General features: G+C 36.9%; 1 protein-coding gene, 2 long non-coding RNA genes, 5 other non-coding genes and 1 pseudogene across 8 annotated transcripts; 2 read left to right on the plus strand and 7 right to left on the minus strand.

Moving 5' to 3' along the window:
- The first annotated feature begins 354 nt into the window (after window positions 1-354).
- On the plus strand, window positions 355-1,881 carry LOC121743242 (annotated as a pseudogene).
- Window positions 1,882-1,981: 100 nt separating this feature from the next.
- On the minus strand, window positions 1,982-2,177 carry LOC121746241. The gene has a single exon (XR_006038950.1). It is a non-coding gene; the product is annotated as a U2 spliceosomal RNA (small nuclear RNA).
- LOC121743243 lies at window positions 2,061-5,237 on the minus strand. The gene is made up of 2 exons (XR_006038235.1): window positions 4,612-5,237; window positions 2,061-4,313 (listed from the first exon to the last, which is right to left on the minus strand). It is a non-coding gene; the product is annotated as an uncharacterized LOC121743243 (long non-coding RNA).
- LOC121746303 lies at window positions 2,970-3,165 on the minus strand. Its single transcript, XR_006039002.1, has one exon. It is a non-coding gene; the product is annotated as a U2 spliceosomal RNA (small nuclear RNA).
- On the minus strand, window positions 3,941-4,136 carry LOC121746281. Its single transcript, XR_006038984.1, has one exon. It is a non-coding gene; the product is annotated as a U2 spliceosomal RNA (small nuclear RNA).
- LOC121746248 lies at window positions 5,058-5,253 on the minus strand. The gene has a single exon (XR_006038952.1). It is a non-coding gene; the product is annotated as a U2 spliceosomal RNA (small nuclear RNA).
- A 118-nt stretch (window positions 5,254-5,371) lies between these two features.
- LOC121744090 (patatin-like phospholipase domain-containing protein 4) lies at window positions 5,372-7,603 on the minus strand. Its single transcript, XM_042137535.1, has 7 exons — window positions 7,129-7,603; window positions 6,570-6,713; window positions 6,326-6,398; window positions 6,111-6,216; window positions 5,945-6,041; window positions 5,776-5,871; window positions 5,372-5,696 (listed from the first exon to the last, which is right to left on the minus strand). The coding sequence occupies exons 1-7, from the start codon at window positions 7,459-7,461 to the stop codon at window positions 5,547-5,549; spliced, it is 999 nt and encodes a 332-aa protein (XP_041993469.1). The 5' UTR covers window positions 7,462-7,603; the 3' UTR covers window positions 5,372-5,546.
- A 592-nt stretch (window positions 7,604-8,195) lies between these two features.
- TRNAE-UUC lies at window positions 8,196-8,267 on the minus strand. The gene has a single exon. It is a non-coding gene; the product is annotated as a tRNA-Glu (tRNA).
- A 1,705-nt stretch (window positions 8,268-9,972) lies between these two features.
- LOC121743372 lies at window positions 9,973-11,686 on the plus strand. The gene is made up of 2 exons (XR_006038247.1): window positions 9,973-10,616; window positions 11,335-11,686. It is a non-coding gene; the product is annotated as an uncharacterized LOC121743372 (long non-coding RNA).
- Window positions 11,687-21,194: the final 9,508 nt, after the last annotated feature.

Consider the following 21,194-nt stretch of genomic DNA (forward strand, 5'->3'; position numbering starts at 1 on the left):
CCCATTACTTAATCTCCCTCTTGTTTTTTGTTTTGGATTTAATTGCTGTAAAGTTGTGTCAATTGACTCAATTCTATGAATGATTTGCATGTTTTTAAAAAGTAGAAGCTCTCTAAACTAAATACTTTAATAGCAAAGAATTAAAATAAAAATTAAAATCGAATAACTAAATACTCCAACTTAAAACCAAATGGGATTTTACATCAATTGATAACGTGAATGAGCAAAAAATCGATACTTATAATTCAGGAGGAATTTTTTTCCTTTGAAATAAAAAAATACTAGTAGATATATTATTTTAAAAAACCAAAAATGGTTGATGAATTATTTATTGCGTCCGAAACCAAAAAGAAATTGAAAAAAAAAATTCCTCAACAAAATTGATCGACAATTTGTGTAAGAAAGCACAACTCCGATGGCCTTAACCACTCTCTCTCCACCCTTCACCACTTACTCCTCCTCCTCCTTGCTCCCCAAGCTCCACCACCCCTCCGCCGCCGCCCCTTTTCCGTCCAGCAACCACACCACCTCTCTGTCAACGTCTCCTACTCCACCAGTTTTGCTCAAATGGAGAGCAAATGTGTCCTTCTTCACTGGTTTCCTCAACAATAACAAAAACAAGAACCCAGAACCCATCAAGCAAGAGCTTCTAGAAGCCATCCAGCCCCTCGATCGCGGCGCCGATGCCACCCCTCAAGATCAGCAATTCATCGATCAGGTTCAATTTTTTGCTATGAAAGAACAAATTTTTATGCCAAATGTGTAATGTAACTCTTTTGTTAGGTAGGAGAATGAATGGTTTTTGTTTTGATGTGTTTTAATTGTAGATAGCTCGGAAATTAGAAGCCGCAAATCCAACAAAAGAGCCTCTCAAATCTGATCTGCTCAATGGCAAGTGGGAGCTTATCTACACCACTTCACAGTCTATTTTGCAGACCACTGTATGATTTCCTTCCCATCTCCATTTCTCAATCTACTTTTACATATATGTATATGGTTTGTTTTACTTTGTGAGACTCTTGAGATATACTCCTACTTATTATATAGTTGTGATTTGCAGAGGCCTAAATTGTTGACAAGTAGAAGGAACTTTCAAGCAATCAACGCAGATATCCTTCGAGCTCAAAACATGGAATCCGCCCCCTTCTTCAATCAGGTCATCATACTTTATACAGTCTTGTGCAAATTCATACCACACTTCATTAAGTCATAGGATGGATCGACAAAAGTCGAATGATTTGCCTTTCATTCTCTTCTTAAATGTGTCTTATATATATACATATGATGTTGTACAGGTTACAGCAGATTTGACACCTCTGAATGCCAAGAAAGTCGCTGTCAAATTCGACTATTTCCAGATTGGAGGTTTGGTAAGTCAAGTATCATGACATAGACACACATTGCGATGATCATCACCAATATATGATATGCTTAGTAGTAGCATTCTGATAATGCAGATACCTGTTAAGGCTCCCGAGACTGCTGTAGGCGAGCTCGAGGTCACCTACTTGGATCAAGAGTTGAGGTAATAGAAAAACACAAATCCCAGCTTCTAACACCTAGATATCTCAATTCTCAACTAAGTTAGCTTCTAGTTCTACCCTTAAATTATTTGATGTGTTTGGTTATGACAGAGTTTCGAGAGGTGACAAAGGCAATCTGTGTTCTCAAAATGATCGATCCTTCGTATAGAATACCTTCTAAATGAACAAGCAAGGATTTTGGTCCTACACTTCTTTTCCTTTTTTCACATACATCATAGGAAACTTAACATATTTTGCTCATTGTATTATATAGCCTTTCAACTCAAGTCCTTGGCTAAAAAGAAACAACATTGCACAAATTTATTTACCAAGTGTTTATTAGTTGTGATTGAAATTATATAGTTTAACATTTTCATCCTCAGAATTTCCAGATTTTACATGAGTTAAACAAATTAAAGTTGATGCATATATAACACAAAAACATTAGACTAAAATTGGTGGGGTGCGCCAGGCCCGTGCAATAGTGCAACACATGGGCGACGCTTGAAGGCCCAAGTAGCAAGCTACCTTGATAGGCCTTCCCGCTCAAAAAATAAATTTAATATCGTGTGAGCCAATGGCCCACATATCAGATATTAAACTGATAAGAACAGATACTACACTTGATCTTAGCCAAAAGGCCGAGAAAGGTATGAGATTCTACAGCTACACACCTCCTCTTTTATAGTACTTAGTTTTTGAAGATACCTTTATACTCTTATCCGATGTGGGACAAAATGTCTTCTTGTTTTTACATGGAGCTCTTTTGTAAATGACTACTAAGAAATTGAAATTTACGAACTGATAATACAAGGCAAGGTCAAATATGAATGACAATTTGTAGTTTTAAAAAAAAATTGAACTCTATAGAGGAACCTCAAAAGAACACATCCTATCCCTATCACAATTTGCTTTCTTTCTTATCTAAATTCTATAGTCTTCCAACACAACCAGAAAATGTCCCATTTGTCTTGAAAAACAACTTAAACTGATTTTGTAATGTAGTATTATCAGATCGCTGATTTTCCCAGTTACTTGTTTGTCGGGAGATCAGCGCTGTCCGTTCGAACTATATCTTCAACTGGATTCTCCTCGGCCCACGCAGCTGCATTCAAATTTCTTAGCCCATAAAAGCTTCTGATTACATTTTCCAGTCCAAGAAGCCAACATGGAAATGGAATCAATTTGATGAACCATTACAGAAGAAGATGTTACTGCATTCTTACAAATATTTGATTGTTACATTACTGATGCTGCTGCAAAGAGATAATCAGTGGCCATGTACTGATATAAATATCTATAAATCTATATAAAAAACCTACTGAGTAAAGACAAAGGAAAAACTACAAGTAAAACGAGACATTATATGGTATTGATCACAGTTCTATTAACAAAGAAAAAAAGAAATGTAGGTGCAATAACAAAGTTAAGATTGGACTCGAATTGGTGGGGTGTGCCAGGCCCGTGCAATAGTGCAACGCATGGACGACAATCAAAGATCCAAGTAGCAAGCTACTTTGACGGATCTTCCCCCTCAAAAAATAAATTTAATATCGTGTGGATCAATGATCCACATATCAGATATTAAACTGATAAGAACAGATACTACACTTGATCTTAGCCAAAAGGCCGAGAAAGGTATGAACTTCTAAATCTACACACCTCCTATTTTATAGTACTTAGTTTTTGAAGATAATTTCTTTCTCATGTCCGATGTGGGATAATAAGTCTCTTTGTGAATGATAGTAGGAAGTTGCAATCTATGAACTGGGTCAAAGCTAGGACAAATAAGAATGAAAAACTGTATAGTTTAAATATAAAGAATTTAAATTCAATAGATTTGATGGTTCTTTCTTACACCTCACATCTCTATGAGAAGAGCAACCTAAAAAGAACAATTAGGATACACATCCCTTTTCATATCACAATTTGCTTTCTTTCTTATGTACAATATATTGACTATATTCTACACTTGTCCAACACAACCCCAAAATACCCCATTTATCTTGAAATACAACTTTAAACTGGTTTTGTACTGTTGTAAACTTGTAATATATTCCTACGGCTAATTTTCCCAGTTACTTGTTAGTCGGGCGATCAGCGCTGTCTGTTCGAACTATTTCTTCAACTAGATTCTCCTCGGGCCACTCAGCTGCATTAAATTTCCTAGCTCGAAAAAGCTTACGATTACATTTTCCAGTCCAAGAAGTGTACATGGAAATGGAATCAATTTGTTGGAACATTCTTAGCTTCATACATGATGTGCAGGTTACACCCCCCAGTCAGTAAGTAGTTAACTAGTTGTGATTGAAATTATATAGTTTACCATTTTCATCCTCAGAATTTCCAGATTTTACATGAGTAAGACAAATTAAAGTTGATGCATATATAATACAAAAAACATTAGACTAAAATTGGTGGGGTGCACCAGGCCCGTGCAATAGTGCAACACATGGGCGATACTTGAAGGCCCAAGTAGCAAGCTACCTTGATAGGCCTTCCCCCTCAAAAAATAAATTTAATATCGTGTGAGCCAATGGCCCACATATCAGATATTAAACTGATAAGAACAGATACTACACTTGATCTTAGCCAAAAGGCCGAGAAAGGTATGAGCTTCAACATCTACGCACCTCCTCTTTTATAAAGTTGTTTCAAATATAACTATCTTCTCATCTTGGATGTGGGATAATATGAACCCTTCTTGTTTCGAATCCAACCGCGAACTCTTCCATTCTTGATATGAGAATCGTCTGGCTGAAATCGGTTGAGAAAATCTCTAAGAACAACCTAAGCCAAAAAACAAACAAAAAAACATCTCAACTAAACTGTTAAGTGGTCTGAACTTCCATATATGCTCAATGTCTTGATGTCATATCCTTAATTCTATCAGTTATGCTTGCTCATAGCTATGGCTGGTCCCAAGATTAGATTCATGGTCTGTTTGATCATGAAACTCAACCTTTTTCTTCTTATTGTCCACAAACACAGACAATCAGAATAACTATTTAAGCATTCACAGTAAAATTGGTCTATAAAGAGAATGAAGTCAGTTCTTCGAGCCAACTATAAAAGCTAAGTTTCAAACCTGCAATGTTAATAAACCTATATGCTTATAAAGTTTGTCTACAGTTAATCTCCAGTAGCTGCTTTTCCCTCCATATCAGTATCAGATGGCTGGTTTTTCCAGTTACTTGTGTGTCGGGCGATCAATGCGGTCTTGTCGAACTATTTCTTCAGACTGGATTCTTAAGAGTGCATTAGGATTTAGGACCTACTTTATACCCCACAAAGAATCATAGCAAATCAACAGACAGAATCAGACAGCAATAATCCAAAATCAGTAAAGCATGAAGCACATCAAATTCTCAGCAGATGCTGATTCTATACAAAAACTTCCAAAATTTTAAACAATAGTACATCATCCAAAAAGCCGATTAACTAGGTTCATAAAACTCTACATTTTGTTACCACATAGAGAAATTTGTTGAATGCAATCAAAGAATTTAACAAGCAAAGATTAAACTCAAATTGGTGGGGTGCGCCAGGCCCGTGCAATAGTGCAACACATGAGCGACACTTGAAGGCCCAAGTAGCAAGCTACTTTGATAGGCCTTCCCCCTCAAAAAATAAATTCAATATCGTGTGAGCCAATGGCCCACATATCAGATATTAAACTGATAAGAACAGATACTACACTTGATCTTAGCCAAAAGGCCGAGAAAGGTATGAGCTTCAACAACTACACACCTCCTGTCTTATACTTAATTTTTGAAGATAACTTCATTCTCTTATCCGATGTGGGATAATAAGTCATCTTATTTTACATGTTTTACATGAACCGGCAAAAGGCAAGAACAAAAATGAATGGCAATTTGTAGTTTAAATAACTCTGTATAGTACTACATAAATCTATTGAGGAACAATTAAGATACACATCCCTGTCCCTATTCTTACACAATTTACTTTCTTTGTATTGAAAAATAACTTAAACAAGTATATTAGATGGCTGAATTTTTCCAGTTACTTGTTTGTCGGACGATCATCTCTGTCTTGTCGAACTATTTCATCAACTGGATTCTTTTCGGCCCACGCAGCTGCATCCACATATCCAAGCTCGAAATACCTATCTAGAACGTCGTCTGTAGCCGGCTGGAATGCCAAATTCAACAGCTTAAACAAACACACAAATGTTAGTTCTTGTCACCATGGAATTACACTGGGAATCTCAGAAGTTGCATACAAATGTTACCTCTCGCGCCCCAGCCCTGTTCTCTGGGTTGCAGTCGGGGCTGATCCCGATTCCCTTCAGCCCCAAACGACCAGCAGGAAACGCACAAACGCGCACCTGTCAAGGCAGAGCTCGGTTTAAGCAAACATAAAGGATCATGATCTTTTCATTGAAGACGGTCATATTATACCGTCTGAGAAGCAGAGGTAGGCGGCATGAACAGTGTCAAACCCCCGTCTATACATAAACGATCGCGGAACATTGTTGCTGGCCTTGGAGCAAGGTATCTGCATCAAGATCACTTTTGTCAGTAGAAAGAACTGTTCCATTCAAAGAGGTGAATCAGAATCTCTTACCCGGGAATGAAAGAGGAGGTGAAAACTGCGTTGATGAGATCTTCTTTCGAATCAAAGTAGTCCACAAGCACGCCCCTCGGCCTCCACATAATCTCCGTCACAGCCACTGCCATTAAACCACCACGACAAAATTCTATCAAAATTCTTCTTCTCCTAGAATTTAAGATAATCATTTTCTCACAAGTAGTGTGGGTTACTAAAATAACTGTACCCACCGCGAATTCTTCCATTCGACCTGATATGAGCATCGTCAGGCAGAAATCTGTCCAGAAAATCTCTAAGAAGCGCCTGAGCCAAACAAACAAACAAACAAAAACATCTCAATCGAGTCATAAGGTCATGTTCTTAATTCTAACAGCAATGCTTGCTAATTGCTATGGTTGTCCAAGTTTAGATTCATGACAAGCCTAATGTAGTAGTATATTAAATTTTTCGACATAAGGGTAGGCGTGTAAATACCCCAACACGGAATGCAGTCCCTCGAAGCCTGCAATCTTGAGCCACTATCTTGGTAGCCTTCAGTGCCTCCTCCATGCTTTCTCCTGAGACAATCGCGGCACACACAATAGAACCGGCAGACGAACCAGCCAACGGTGTTGTTTCCTATCTCACAAAAAAAAAAACAGATCAAAATCATGAAAAGATTAGTATAAAAAATGACCTCAGTTGATTATTAGAGTGCATTAGGACATAGTTCATCCCCCACAAACTTCAGCAAAGCATGAATAATGTCAAATTGTCAGCGAAAAATCCTAGCAAATTGACTGACAGAATCAGACAGCAAGAATCCAAAACCAGCAAGTCATGAACCATGTCAAATTCTCAGCAGGTGGTGATTCAATAGAAACCAACAACCAAATTATAAAAAAATTGACATAAATTTGATGTTAAAAAACCGATCTTTCTCAAGAGACATGAATATTATAATGTGCATTAGTAAATCATTAGGCATTAATCAATCACAAACTTCATCATCTATCAAATTAACATTGAAGAAAATGGATTAAATCCATACAACCTTGATATAGCCTTGCTCAATGAGGAACCGAGCCGCCCCGAGATGGTAAGGGAGCAAGTGCCCCGCGGCAGAGAAGCTAAACCCGGGGCTGGTGACCGCCTTCCGCCTCTGCTCCGCCTCCACGTCTTTCTTCCCTTGCTCCCACACCGTGCCAGGCCTAACCGGGTCCTCCACCACGGCCGCGGTCCCCTCGTCCTGCGGCAGCGTGGCTTTGGTGGAGAAAGAGACGGCGCGAAACGGGGCCCGGGCCGCCGCGGCCGTGATTGGCCTGCAGGTGGCCTCGTTTGAGAATGGTGGCCTCAGAAACATCGAAGTCAGGGCCTTTCTCTTCATTCGGTAGATGTTTAAAGGATCTTTCTTGTGTGTTTTTTTTTTGGCTTTCGCTTCCAGTGCGTGATTTCAGGTTGAAATGGATATATCTTGTGAGCTTTTGGATATTAGTAGTATGCTTTAGTTTGTTTGGGAATCTGAGAGGCTGGTTTCTTCCAACCATAATAACCGAATCTTTTTCTCAAACGAGGGAAACAAGAAAAACAAACGGTGGTCGCATTTTTTTTCTTTGGTCAAACACAAATGGTTTCCCCTTTCATACTTCAAATAATATATTAAATTCGACTTTAAAAAATAATTTTTATGTGTATGTTAATCATTAATCACAATAATAATTTTAAAATATTTGGAATTTTTTTGTTCTTTTGTTGTTTGGAATTTTGCATATATTTCGGTTGTGGTTTTTGGACACGAAATTTTTATAGTATGTTAGTAATGATTTTTCTTATGAGAGAACAGAGACATTTTGTTCGGAAGATAATTATGAAAACTAATCTTTACAATCGTAAAAATAAATTCGACTCACAGTATAAATATGCTAATATACACAGTCAACAAAAATGCTTCAAAATAAATACCGTTATTTCTTTTTAGCCTATGTTTTAGTACATTAAACTATTGAAGATCAAGAAACTAAGTACTTATGAACAAATCCAAATGCAAATCTTAGCCATAATTTCTACTTATAATTAAATAAATACAGTAAAAATCATTTTATTTGGAAGAAAAAAAAAAAGTTCCGTTGCCGGGAATCGAACCCGGGTCTCCTGGGTGAAAGCCAGATATCCTAACCGCTGGACGACAACGGATTTGTTAGAAGGTATTTGTAATTATCTATACTAACTTGTTAACACTTTACAATGATTTTGTTTGAGAACAATTAATATAGAGTACTACTACATAAACCTTTTAAGATTATGTACCATTCATATATAAGAATAAGAAAAAAAAAATATGCAAAGCATCAATATAAATTTTTTGAAAAGGATGAAAGCGACTCAAAAAAACAATACATGATATAAAATGTTTATACCTATCTAAAAGTTTTTAAAATTTCACGTAGCAAACACAGATGGTTTCATAAACCCGTTTCTTTGTTGAATAATTCAATTTTATAAGAAAAAGAAATTGAAGCTTTCATAAAAATGGCACAAGGCGCATAGGATGAAATTAAAATACAACATAAACTAGGATGACGCAAGGGTTGTGTAATCAAATTAGCAACAGTTTAATTAAGTTTAATAAGTTGACATTGAAACCTAGTAATTAAGTGGGAGACATTAGCATTCCATTTTGCACTCTGCTTTTGCAGCAAGTCAATAAAGCACTTCAGCATCATTGGTCAAACTAAGCTTCACCACCCCTAAACTATTCTCTATTCATATATACATCCAATTTACCAACCACATTATTCATATCTTATGCAGCCCTATTGCTTCCTCCACGCAGAGAATTTGGCATTAAACAACTATTACCACAAATTACCTATAACTAAACTACTTTACAAGAATACCCCCTACTGATTTCACCACTTAGGAATATGAATATCGTCTACTGGTTCCTCATCGTATAAGAGCATCCACAACCGTGCTCTTGCCAGCGGTACGGTTGTGGGCCCGGGCCCACTTTTTCTGCATGCTCTCTGGCAAGAGCACAACACCCACAGTTGTGCTCTTCCGCAAGGACGAGCACAATTAATTTAAAATTCAATTAAACAAAAATATTTCCATAATACTAAAATTCATTAAAACCCTAAATAATATTACAAATGATAAATAAAATAAAATAAAAACGACATAATTAAAATCCTAAAAATTAAAAATTACATAATTAAAATACTAAAAATTAAAAAAACCACTACTCGTTGCCGAATTTCGCCCACATGTGTTTGATTAGGTCTTCTTGTAGCTGAATGTGGGTTCGGGTATCGCGCATTGTGTGCCTTGTCTTGATAAATGGATGATGAATGTGTGTATTTATAGATGATTTTGGGGAAAAAAATAAAAAAAATAATAATAAAAAATCAGAAAAAAGGGGAAAAAACGGCCATATTTTTGGGATTTGGATTTTTTTATCATTATTTAAAATTAAATAACGAATTTTAAATAAAAAAAATATATTCAAAGGCAACGGCTATGCCGTTGCCCAATCGCGTGCCGCCACGTCACCAGCGGCGCGAGTACAGCGGCGGCGAGCCTCGTCCTTGCCGTTGGCACGGACGGACGCGGGTCCGGCGTCCACTGTTGTGCATGCTCTAATACACATCTCATTCTCGTATATGCGAGAAACATTGTCTATCTCGATTGTACCTCTCTCGACACGGTACAATCATCGAAAGGCCTTAATTTAGGGTAAGTTGGTAAGATGGGGAAAAAATGATTCAAACAAGGAAAAGAAAAGGGCAGTTTGCCCCCACAGATAGTACAAACACCATGCACGCTCATGCAGTGAAAAGAAGCCCACTAACTCTCTATATATCTTCTGTTACCCAAAAAAGTCAGCACCACTAAACATCTTTTCTCATCCCACAATCAACAAACTCTTCTCATAAAAAGAAAAACACTCCCTCTTCTTTATCTGACTTTCTCCATCTTTCCACACACACACATATGCCAAAATTCCCACAAAACAGTGATATGACACTACTGCTTAAACACTCACTTTGAAGTTCAGTCATATGGAATTTATATATATATATATATATGTGAAATATTTATGTCACATAGTACAATTGAGTAACACTCATTTTGTATTATTCAGCATATTATTTTGTCTTTGGAAACATTATTATGCCAAATAATGGTGTGTCGGCTTTTGGTGGCTCTTTAATTAATTATCTCTTTCACACACCATATAGTGTATGTGTATGTATTATCATTCTTCATTCCATCTTTATAAATTATAATCTTCACTTCTCTCTCTCTCTTTCTGAATGGTTCTATCTGGAGGGTTTCTCAAGGGTAATTCGCAGAGCTAATTTGGCATTCTGTCCACCTCCATGAGTGGTCTTGGTATTTCATATGCGGCCGATGTGTGTAGTAGTTTAATACATGTGGCGTGGCGTGCATTGATGATACGGATCGGAGACAAAAGAAATTGAGATTAGATGTGTGAGGATGCCATGCTACAGGAGGCGGCCAGCTTGTCAAATTAGCCCTGTAAGTCTCTCTTTGAGAACTCCTCAAGATCTCAATCACAAATTCTCTCAATCTATACATATATATATATATGTGTGTTGAAGAAGCAAATCTTTGGTGACTTGAGAAGTTTGTGCCTTTTCCCTTCAAGTTCCTGTCTTTTTGGGTATATTTTGGAATGAATTGATTCTTCTTTTTTGGTAAAAATCTCATAAACATGGAGCAATATATTATTTTTATGATGGTCAAATTAACCCTAGAAAAAGATGATATAAGAGCATCCACAATAGTGGACGTCCCGGCGAGCGGGTCGTCCGTCCGGGACGTCCACTATTGGGACCGACGAGCGCGCGAAGGACGAGCCAGACAGATGACCTCTCGTCCGTCGGATTTCTCGTTCGTCCGTCCGCTATTGTGGGTCCTCGACGGACGAGAGCATTTTTTAACTTTTTATTTTAATTTTAATTTCAACTCTATATATCCGGCTCGTTCCACTTCATTATATTTGCACTTCATATCATGCACAACGATCGTCGAAAATGAAGGCCTACTAAACTCTATGTACTTTTTTTTATTTCACTGTGTACTTTTTTTAATTATGTATGTTTTTTTTATTTATATAAAATGGTCTCATTTTCTCCATATTCGTGTCGAAATTTTAATTCCATATTTATATTTCGTATATAAAATGTGAAATTGTGTTGTTGTGATGTCCTGGTGCTAGTCTACTATTGTGCAGTGGGAAGTCCTAGTGATGTGACAGCGGAGTGAGAAATCTTTATAATGTGGCAGAAGGTGATTTTTAGAAGTCCTAGTGCTAGTCCATGGGAAAGTCCATTTTACTATGGATGCTCCAAACAAGAATGTAAAGGGATTCAACTTTTTCTACCCTTTCTCTACTAGATTTTTTATTTGCGTGTAATTACCTGAACTTTTCTCGAACTTTCATTTTTTTCAAATTTAAATACGTGAATTTAAGAATTTTCTGATACCCCCCTCCCGACCAAGAATTTTGATCAGATTAAAATTATTTTTGAATTTCTTTAACTTTTCTGTAAATACAAGTCTATATTTGAATTACATTAGTCTAAGTTTAGTGTCTTGAATGAATGACAAAATTTATAAGATATTATGCATAGAGATAATTGTGATGTAATGATATTTGTCCTTTCAAATTGCATTTAGTTTGGTGATTTTACGGATTTATTGTAGATGAATTGAGATTTGTGAACACACTTATCCATGGATACAAGTGAGTCTTCTCACAATATTTAAAAACAACTTAATCTGAAAACTCATATCTCTACTAAGACACACGTGTTAGCTAGTTATGTTCGTGTTGTAAACACATGCGCTTGTATAACGCATACTCAAGTTTCAAACAAAGTGTTGAGCATTAAATTGTTTCAAAGAAAAATCTACCATTGGAGAAAATTCAGAAATCTTTAAAGTTCAAGGAAACAATTTCATTTTTAATAATCGTTGTTCAGAAAAGACAAAAGTTTGCGTATTCAGATTTAAAATAAAAATTTAAGAAAAATGTGTAATATATTAAAAGTTTGTGTGTTTATAGATAAATGATGAAATAACCCTCAATATCTTTATACATATTTATCTCTTTAGGAGTTAATTATAAACTCCTATCACATAGTCTTCAAAATCCTTTTGATGCCTGGCCATGAAATCATACGTTGACGACGCACTTTGGAGGCGAACGTAGCTTCCGAATTCACATACGATGTTGCTTTTTTTTAAAAAAATATGGCACTTAATAAAGTCTTAAACATTACTATTAATTATGTTTGTATTTTTTTTTTGCTCCATTTAACAAGAACTCAAACTACATTTGAAAATTTAAAATTAATGTTTCAACCCATAAACCTTTACCCTTCAATTGCGTTGACGCCTCATTCAATATCTTGAATGAGTTCCGACATCCCTTCACCGACTGATTCGACATTGATGTATGATTTTGTGGTCATACTCCGTAAGGAATTTTGAAGACGAATAATGCAATTTAAAACCCCTAATGTTTCGTCGTCATTCACCGCACCGCTGATATGGACTAAAATTTAGGTTGTAATCATCGTGATATATATATATATATAGGGTTTTGATCTATGCAAAACTATATTTAAATACAGAAACGCAGAACAATATCATACGTAGGGCAATTTTAGGTCATAGTTAGTTAATTTTTAGGTCATGCTAACAAACCATGACCTCAAATGATCTTAGCATGACATTAAACCCAAATATTATAATATGACCTAAAATTGCTTAATTATGACCTTCCGTGTTTTTGGTTAATTATTGACGATCATCTAATCCTAGGGCCAAGATTTGGACTGCATTTCTGGATTTAAATGCATTTTTATTTCTGGATTTAACACATATATATATATATATATATATATATATATATATATAGGGGTGTATTATAATGATACACTACTAGAAAAATTGCTTCTCACTACACTTTTTTTATCACACTTTATAAAAAGTGCCAGCATAGATGTACTATCTACACACTAGCTTTTCACTGCACTTTATAATATATTGTTACTGCACTTCAACATAAAAAGTGTCATCATAGATGTACTATCTACACACTACCTCTTACTACATGTACCCGGTGCTGCACTTCATCAAGTGCCATTATAGATGAAGTGTCAGCACAGTAATTTTCTAATGACAATTTTAAGTGCCATTACAAGCCAATTTTCTAGTAGTGATAACCCCAATTTCCGTAATAACCCTATAACTAAATCTGGACCACACATTTTTAAAATCACGTGGTCTAGATGCAAACTTAGATTTACTTCATAAAAAAAGCATGGGGGTAAATATGTCATTTCGTTCATGATAAAATTTACGTATCCAAATTTTGCTCATTTAATTTCTGAATTTCGCTCATTTTATCATTTATCAGTCAGTCAAAAGTATCATTTTATCAACTCAGAGTATCATTCTATCCGGCAATACTATCATTCAATGCAATAAACCTATCATTTTATCATTTTATCAGTCAGTCAAAAGTATCATTTTATCAACTCAGAGTATCATTCTATCCGGCAAAACTATCATTCTATGCAATAAACCTAACATATATCATTTTATCAGTCAGTCAAAAGTATCATTTTATCAACTCAGAGTATCATTCCATCCGGCAAAACTATCATTCTATGCAATAAACCTAATATAATCGGCACAATACATAATATACAAACCTACAAAGCAGTAAATGTATCATTTTATCAACTCAGAGTATCATTTTTATAAGGTTACTGTCATTTTATCCGCTTAGATTATAGTTTTATCAGGTAAAAGTATCATTTTATTAAACAAAAATGTCATTTTATACACCAAAAATACCTATCATTCTATCGGCTGAAAGTATCATTCTACCAAGCAAAACTATCATTCTATCGGCTGAAAGTATCATTCTATCCGGCAAAACTATCATTTTATGCAGTAAACCTAACATTTATAAGCTAAAAGTATCATTTTATCAACTCAGACTATCATTCTATCCGGAAAAACTATCATTTTTATAAGGTTTCTGTAATTTTATCCGCTTAGATTATCATTTTATCAGGTAAAAGTATCATTTTATTAAACAAAAATGTCATTTTATACACCAAAAATACCTATCATTCTATCGGCTGAAAGTATCATTCTACCCGGCAAAACTATCATTCTATCGGCTGAAAGTATCATTCTATCCGGAAAAACTATCATTTTATGCAGTAAACCTAACATTTATAAGCTAAAAGTATCATTTTATCAACTCAGAGTATCATTCTATCCGGCAAAACTATCATTCTATGCAATAAACCTATCATTTTATCATTTTATCATTTTATCAGTCAGTCAAAAGTATCATTTTATCAACTCAAAGTATCATTCTATCCGGCAAAACTATCATTCTATGCAATAAACCTATCATTTTATCATTTGATCAGTCAGTCAAAAGTATCATTTTATCAACTCAGAGTATCATTCTATCCGGCAAAACTATCATTCTATGCAATAAACCTATCATTTTACGTGATATTTGGCGAAATTCAGAAATTAAATGAGGGAAATGACAGTTTGATATGACCACGTATGCCGGGCATCAAGAGTCACTCCGAAGACGTGAGCCGTGGGTTGATTGGGGTCCAATGATGGCCTCCCAAGGATGATAGGAAAGAAGAACGCTCGGATTTGAGGACAAATCCTTCCAAAGAAGGATAGGATGATACGACCACAAGTTCCGAGCCTCAAGAGTCACTCGTACTCCATGAGCCTTGGGTAGATTGGGGTCCTACAACGATGAAAAGGCCATGACAAGGAGCTAAGATGTAGCTGGGGTCTGATTCAAGCAGTGATCTGACAAATCAAATGACGTCCAAATTCTCTTCCAAGGCAACCGATGTCTTCGTCTTCGAAAGAGGGTCGCGTGAGTATGTTTCACGCCTCAAACGGAGTTCGGATGAGAGAGATATGGCCGTTTGAAGAAAGCCGCGCCATGCAGAACAAAACGCGCGGGCGGGCGTTTTCCCTTATGCAAAACGCCCGGTCGGGCGTTTGTGTCCGATTTTAAGAATTTAGGCAGAAAATTCGCCCGGTCGGGCGATTTGCCATTTTCTAAACGCCCGGTCGGGCGTCGGCACTGTTTTTGCCAATTTTTCACTTATTTTGGGCCATTTTCTTGGGTTTCCAACCCTAGCTATAAATACCATTTGTGAGACATTTATTTGGAGACTTTGATGAATGTTATTATGAAGACTCCTTTGAGAGCATCTCCCATGTGAGATTTCTATCCAAATTCCTACATTGTAGGTTGCTTGTTTTATGTTCATTTGGCTAAATCAAGTATAGGTATGCATTTATGGTTGTGTAGTCATTAATGTGGAGCCAATGGAGTATTTGCTTTGGGTGAAAGTAGCCTAGGGTTGCCCACATCTTTTTGTGGGAGGTCATAGGTCCTCAAAGAGGATTCCTCCTTCTTTACACTTTCTTCTCACCTTCTTTCTCTCCATCCAAAACCATTTTGAGTTTAGTTTTTGTGGCTAGCTCAACTTATCTTTACTTTATCTTTGAAAACACAAAAAAATTGAAATCAAACACCGCTTTGGGTATTTCTTGGGCACATGGAAGGTTTCCCTCACAAGGAACCTTATCATTTGGTATCTAGAGCCTAGGTGCCTACCAAGTGTTTGATTTTAAACCTCTATGAAATTTCCTTTTCCTTATTTCTTTTGTTTTAGTCTTTGCTTGTTTATTGGTCAATTGTTGTAGGATTGAGCTGATTTTTGGTGTGCATGAACCTTGATATATGAACTATTTTCCTGAAAAATTCTCAGCCAAAAATTCTATCATTTGATAGGTCAAATTAATGTGTGAAGTTGCTGCCCTGTTTTGTGCCCTAGTTTGACAGATTTGGGGAAAACGTAAAATCGAGGGTCTTCTCGAAAACCTGCTATATTGGGGATATTTTTCCCTCATTCTAAACCCTTTAATCTTGTTATCTACCAAGTTTCATCAATTTTGGGGTTGGGTAGCCATATCAAAAAAATTCCTAAAGATCAGCCAAGAGTTACATAAATTTTCAGCTCAACTAAGTTTGTTTGTTAGCTTCCTTAGGCATTGAACCTTACTTTCACATGCTTGATTGGCTTTACTTGCTTGGTTATATTGCCTATGTGTATACCTTGATTGATTTGTCTTAGCACTTGCATTTTGGAAGTTGGATATTGAGAGTGAGTGAACCTAGCCCTCACTATATTCTAAGCTTTGTTCCGAGTGACATTGGTGAGCGAATTGGGGGTGGGATTATCATTTGGGAAGTGAGCTCTTACTAAAATCTCCTCTTGTTGTGTGGGTGAGTTGTGTTTTTGCTAACCACACTTGGACTAGCTCCTAGTGTATTGTTTGTTATTTGTGTAGGTACACCTTTATGGATGTTTACACTAAGGTCCGTGATTGGCAACTTAACTCATTGAGGAGTGAAAGGAGGATAGCTTGTGATAATTGGGGTCGAGGAGAGCAAGAGTTGGAATATGAAGAAAGACCTCATCAAGATTATAAGTGCTATGAAGAATATAGTCGAGAGAGGCATGGTAGAGGTGATTATGTGTCAAGGGGGCATGATAATGTAATTAATAGAGGGATTAGAAGGGAACGAGTCTCAAGGCGTTATGAAGGGCCTCCTCGTAGAAGCAAAAAGAGAGAGTTTTGTAGAATTCCGGGGCTTGAGAGGGAAATTGAAAGAGAAGTTCCATGTAGTGTACGTATTGGTCCTTTTGATCGACATGGTGGTGGGGACATAAACCAAACATTCACCTCATTAAGTTGTAAGGGCACATCCTCTTCTTTCCATACCCCGAAGGTGCCTCATGGTTTGTGTCCGGATGCCTCATCTTCATCGATTTTAATCCAAAGTGATAGAAGAGATAACCGAGAGAGAGAAAAAAGGCTTGAGAGTGAAAGTGAGTCTAAAAAGCCAAGAGAGCGTGATAAAAGACAAGAGTGTGAGGTGCAAAAGTCAAGAGAGAGTGGTTGGGGTGAGAGAAAAGAAAAATATCAAATGAGAGAAAAACCACAAGCACAAGTGAGTAAAGGGTGTTTGTTAGATTCTAAGGCCAACCTTGGGTGGGCACCAAATGAACCTTTGCCTCTTGCCCTTGGTGAGGAAAATAAGTTTTTACCTACTAACACTACTTGTATGTCTTCTTGTGTTGATGACTTTGTAGTGAGTAAAGTTAAAGACATGGAAGTGAAGTATCAAGTTGCACATGGCTTGGAAACTATGCCCCCGGAAAAGGATCAAGAGGAACGAGGGCAAGTGGATGAACTCCTTGCCCAAGGTTCAAGTGCACTATCTTTATCTACTTGTGATGATTCTTTGAGTGTGATTACATTAGAGAAGTCCCTTTGTGTTGATAGATTTGTTAATGATGATTTGTGTAAAAAGTGGGCTCATGAGCTTGAATCTTTGGAGGATAAATCTATTTTTGCCTCACACGTTGATCCTTTTGGGTTAAATACTAGCATTGATAGACATGACTACTCTCTTGTGAAATCTACCTTGAATGTTGGAGTGACTTCCTTTCGTGCCAAGATGCCTAAGCTTTCATTTGTTGGTAACTTTGAGCTTCATGAGTATGTAGATGAGAATAGTAGGACGAAGAGAAGTGACATGGATAGTGACTTTAGAACTTGGTGTGGGCTATGTTTTCAATGCAAGGTGGTTAGACCCTTCAATGGGATTGGAGTGTTCTATGGCCGTTTTGTGAAGGATTTTTCCACTCATATGTCTCTTGTAGATTGTGTTGTGATTAATGGCATAACAATGTATCGTTCTCATATTTGTGTTCATGCTTTGAGATTGTTGGGGCAATTGAGTGAAATCCTTTTTGATAAAATTGGTTTGTTGATTGACATATCTTCTTGCAAGCTTGATGTGAATTGTCATGAACCTACTTTATGTGTTGGACAAAGGTTTGTCAATTTGAGGAAGAGTATTCCTTATTTGAGCAAGAATGATGTGTTAATGATTATTGATGGTCTTCCCTTGTATGATCTTGAGGTTAGAGATTTTGTGCTTAGGTTTTTCTTGGTGATATTCGACTATGCACAATATGAATACCCTTTCTTGTGTACCTTTATCCCTAATGTGAATGTCAAATCTTTTGTAAAGATATTCAAGAATTTGGGCATAGATAGTGTAGGGATGATTGAGCCAAATAGAAACAAAGTGCTTGGGGTATGTGTGTTTTGGCATGTTAGTTGTTTTTATTGCATGTCAATCAAGCCTTTCAACGTAATTGGGATGTTTTATGGTCCTTTTATTAAAGACTTTGTTTCTAGTGGTCTGGTTTGGGATTTCATTGTTAAAGAATGTATAGGCTTATGTGCACCCACATCTAGTGCCGATATTTTGAAATTATTTGAGTATTGGCATGAAGGATATCTTGATGAGCTTGATGTATTTTGTTATGGTGATCGCTATTTGAAGTGTTCTAATATCCTTGGTCACATGTTAGCTATTGAGAATGTCTATTTGCATGAAAACCTACATTTGTCGATTGGTAAGCGGAATAGATGTTATGTATTCTTGAATGAGATTGGTTCATTTGATCATATTGCTATGCATGTTAGAATCATCCACGACAAGGGAATTGAGAATGTGATGAATTGGCTTATGCTTGGTTTCTATTATGCATCAATTAACCCAATCAATGGAGTGGTAATAATTTATGGAAACCTTGCTAAAGACTTTTCTTCATATGGTTGTGCTTTGGACATGAAAGAATCCATGAATTTATGTTCTCATACTTCTTGTTACATGGTCTTGAATTTGATGAAGCATGAATATGTTAGTTTGCCGTTTGGTTTTGTGCATGATTATACCCACCTTATTGGTGTGATACCATATTTTGGATGTTGTGGTGGTCATAATCCCTTTTATCGTACCATGATACTTGATTGGTTCATGTTCACTCTTGTAGGTACGCGCGGGCGGGATTTGAGGACAAATCCTTTTCAAGGAGAGGAGGATGATATGACCACGTATGCCGGGCATCAAGAGTCACTCCGAAGACGTGAGCCGTGGGTTGATTGGGGTCCAATGATGGCCTCCCAAGGATGATAGGAAAGAAGAACGCTCGGATTTGAGGACAAATCCTTCCAAAGAAGGATAGGATGATACGACCACAAGTTCCGAGCCTCAAGAGTCACTCGTACTCCATGAGCCTTGGGTAGATTGGGGTCCTACAACGATGAAAAGGCCATGACAAGGAGCTAAGATGTAGCTGGGGTCTGATTCAAGCAGTGATCTGACAAATCAAATGACGTCCAAATTCTCTTCCAAGGCAACCGATGTCTTCGTCTTCGAAAGAGGGTCGCGTGAGTATGTTTCACGCCTCAAACGGAGTTCGGATGAGAGAGATATGGCCGTTTGAAGAAAGCCGCGCCATGCAGAACAAAATGCGCGGGCGGGCGTTTTCCCTTATGCAAAACGCCCGGTCGGGCGTTTGTGTCCGATTTTAAGAATTTAGGCAGAAAATTCGCCCGGTCGGGCGATTTGCCATTTTCTAAACGCCCGGTCGGGCGTCGGCACTGTTTTTGCCAATTTTTCACTTATTTTGGGCCATTTTCTTGGGTTTCCAACCCTAGCTATAAATACCATTTGTGAGACATTTATTTGGAGACTTTGATGAATGTTATTATGAAGACTCCTTTGAGAGCATCTCCCATGTGAGATTTCTATCCAAATTCCTACATTGTAGGTTGCTTGTTTTATGTTCATTTGGCTAAATCAAGTATAGGTATGCATTTATGGTTGTGTAGTCATTAATGTGGAGCCAATGGAGTATTTGCTTTGGGTGAAAGTAGCCTAGGGTTGCCCACATCTTTTTGTGGGAGGTCATAGGTCCTCAAAGAGGATTCCTCCTTCTTTACACTTTCTTCTCACCTTCTTTCTCTCCATCCAAAACCATTTTGAGTTTAGTTTTTGTGGCTAGCTCAACTTATCTTTACTTTATCTTTGAAAACACAAAAAAATTGAAATCAAACACCGCTTTGGGTATTTCTTGGGCACATGGAAGGTTTCCCTCACAAGGAACCTTATCACAGTTTTACCCCCGCCCTTTTTTTTATGAAGTAAATCTAAGTTTGAATCTCAAAACTATCATTCTATGCAATAAACCTATCATTTTATAATTTTATCATTTTACGTGATATTTGGCAAAATTCAGAAATTAAATGAGAGAAATGACAGTTTTACCCCGCGCTTTTTTTATGAAGTAAATCTAAGTTTGAATCTCAACCGCATGATTAGAAATATGTGTGGTCCAGATTTGGTTATAGGGTTATTACGATATTTAGGGGTTATCATATGATCACGACTCTATATATATATCCTAAATGAAATCCTAACATCATTAAAATATACTCCGGTGAATCTCTCAATTTTTGGCAAAATATAAACAAATATTCATATAATCCGAAACTAGGAAACATAATATTATGGACTAAAATTGCAGTGTCCATATATTTAAGACCATAAAATGTTAAATGTTTCACATTTTTACTATAAAAAATACTTTAGTGTAGTGTTAAAATATTTAATATAATCAAGTCAAAATCAATTAAATGTGATGTATAATATGTATCAAAATCGTAAAGTAATCTTATATGTGTATAAACTAAAAATGAAAAAATGGATGCCAACTTTTTTACAATGTTTGACTAATATGGAGTACAAAGAGAAAAAAGTTGCAATATATATTATCATGTTATCCGTCATCCACTATCATTATCAATATCGCGTTTCTAATTTTTCGTTTAGGCATAGTATTAGACCATCCACAATAGGCGCCCAGCGACCGCCCAGCCGAGCGCCGGCGCTGGGCGCCCAGCGGGCGCTGGGCGGTTCGCTGGGCGGTCTATTGCAGCCGCCCAGCGGCTGAGTGGAGAGAGAAACCGCACAGCGCTGGGCGGTCGGCTGGGCGGTCCGTTCGGCGCTATTGCAGCGCCCGGATCGCCCAGCGCACCGCCTAGAGCGAAAATTATTTTTTTTTTCCGAAACACTATATATACGCGCTTTGC

The sequence above is a fragment of the Salvia splendens genome, chromosome 8 (assembly GCF_004379255.2).
Source record: "Salvia splendens isolate huo1 chromosome 8, SspV2, whole genome shotgun sequence".
Lineage (NCBI taxonomy): Eukaryota > Viridiplantae > Streptophyta > Magnoliopsida > Lamiales > Lamiaceae > Salvia > Salvia splendens.

Coding starts and splice junctions, on each gene's coding strand:
- LOC121744090 (XM_042137535.1), bottom strand. CDS start 7,461: ATGAAGAGAAAGGCCCTGACTTCGATGTTTCTGAGGCCACCATTCTCA. Junction 6,217..6,325: donor GTCGAATGGAAGAATTCGCG/GTGGGTACAGTT, acceptor GTTTAATGGCAG/TGGCTGTGACGGAGATTATG. Junction 5,697..5,775: donor ACAGGGCTGGGGCGCGAGAG/GTAACATTTGTA, acceptor TGTTTGTTTAAG/CTGTTGAATTTGGCATTCCA.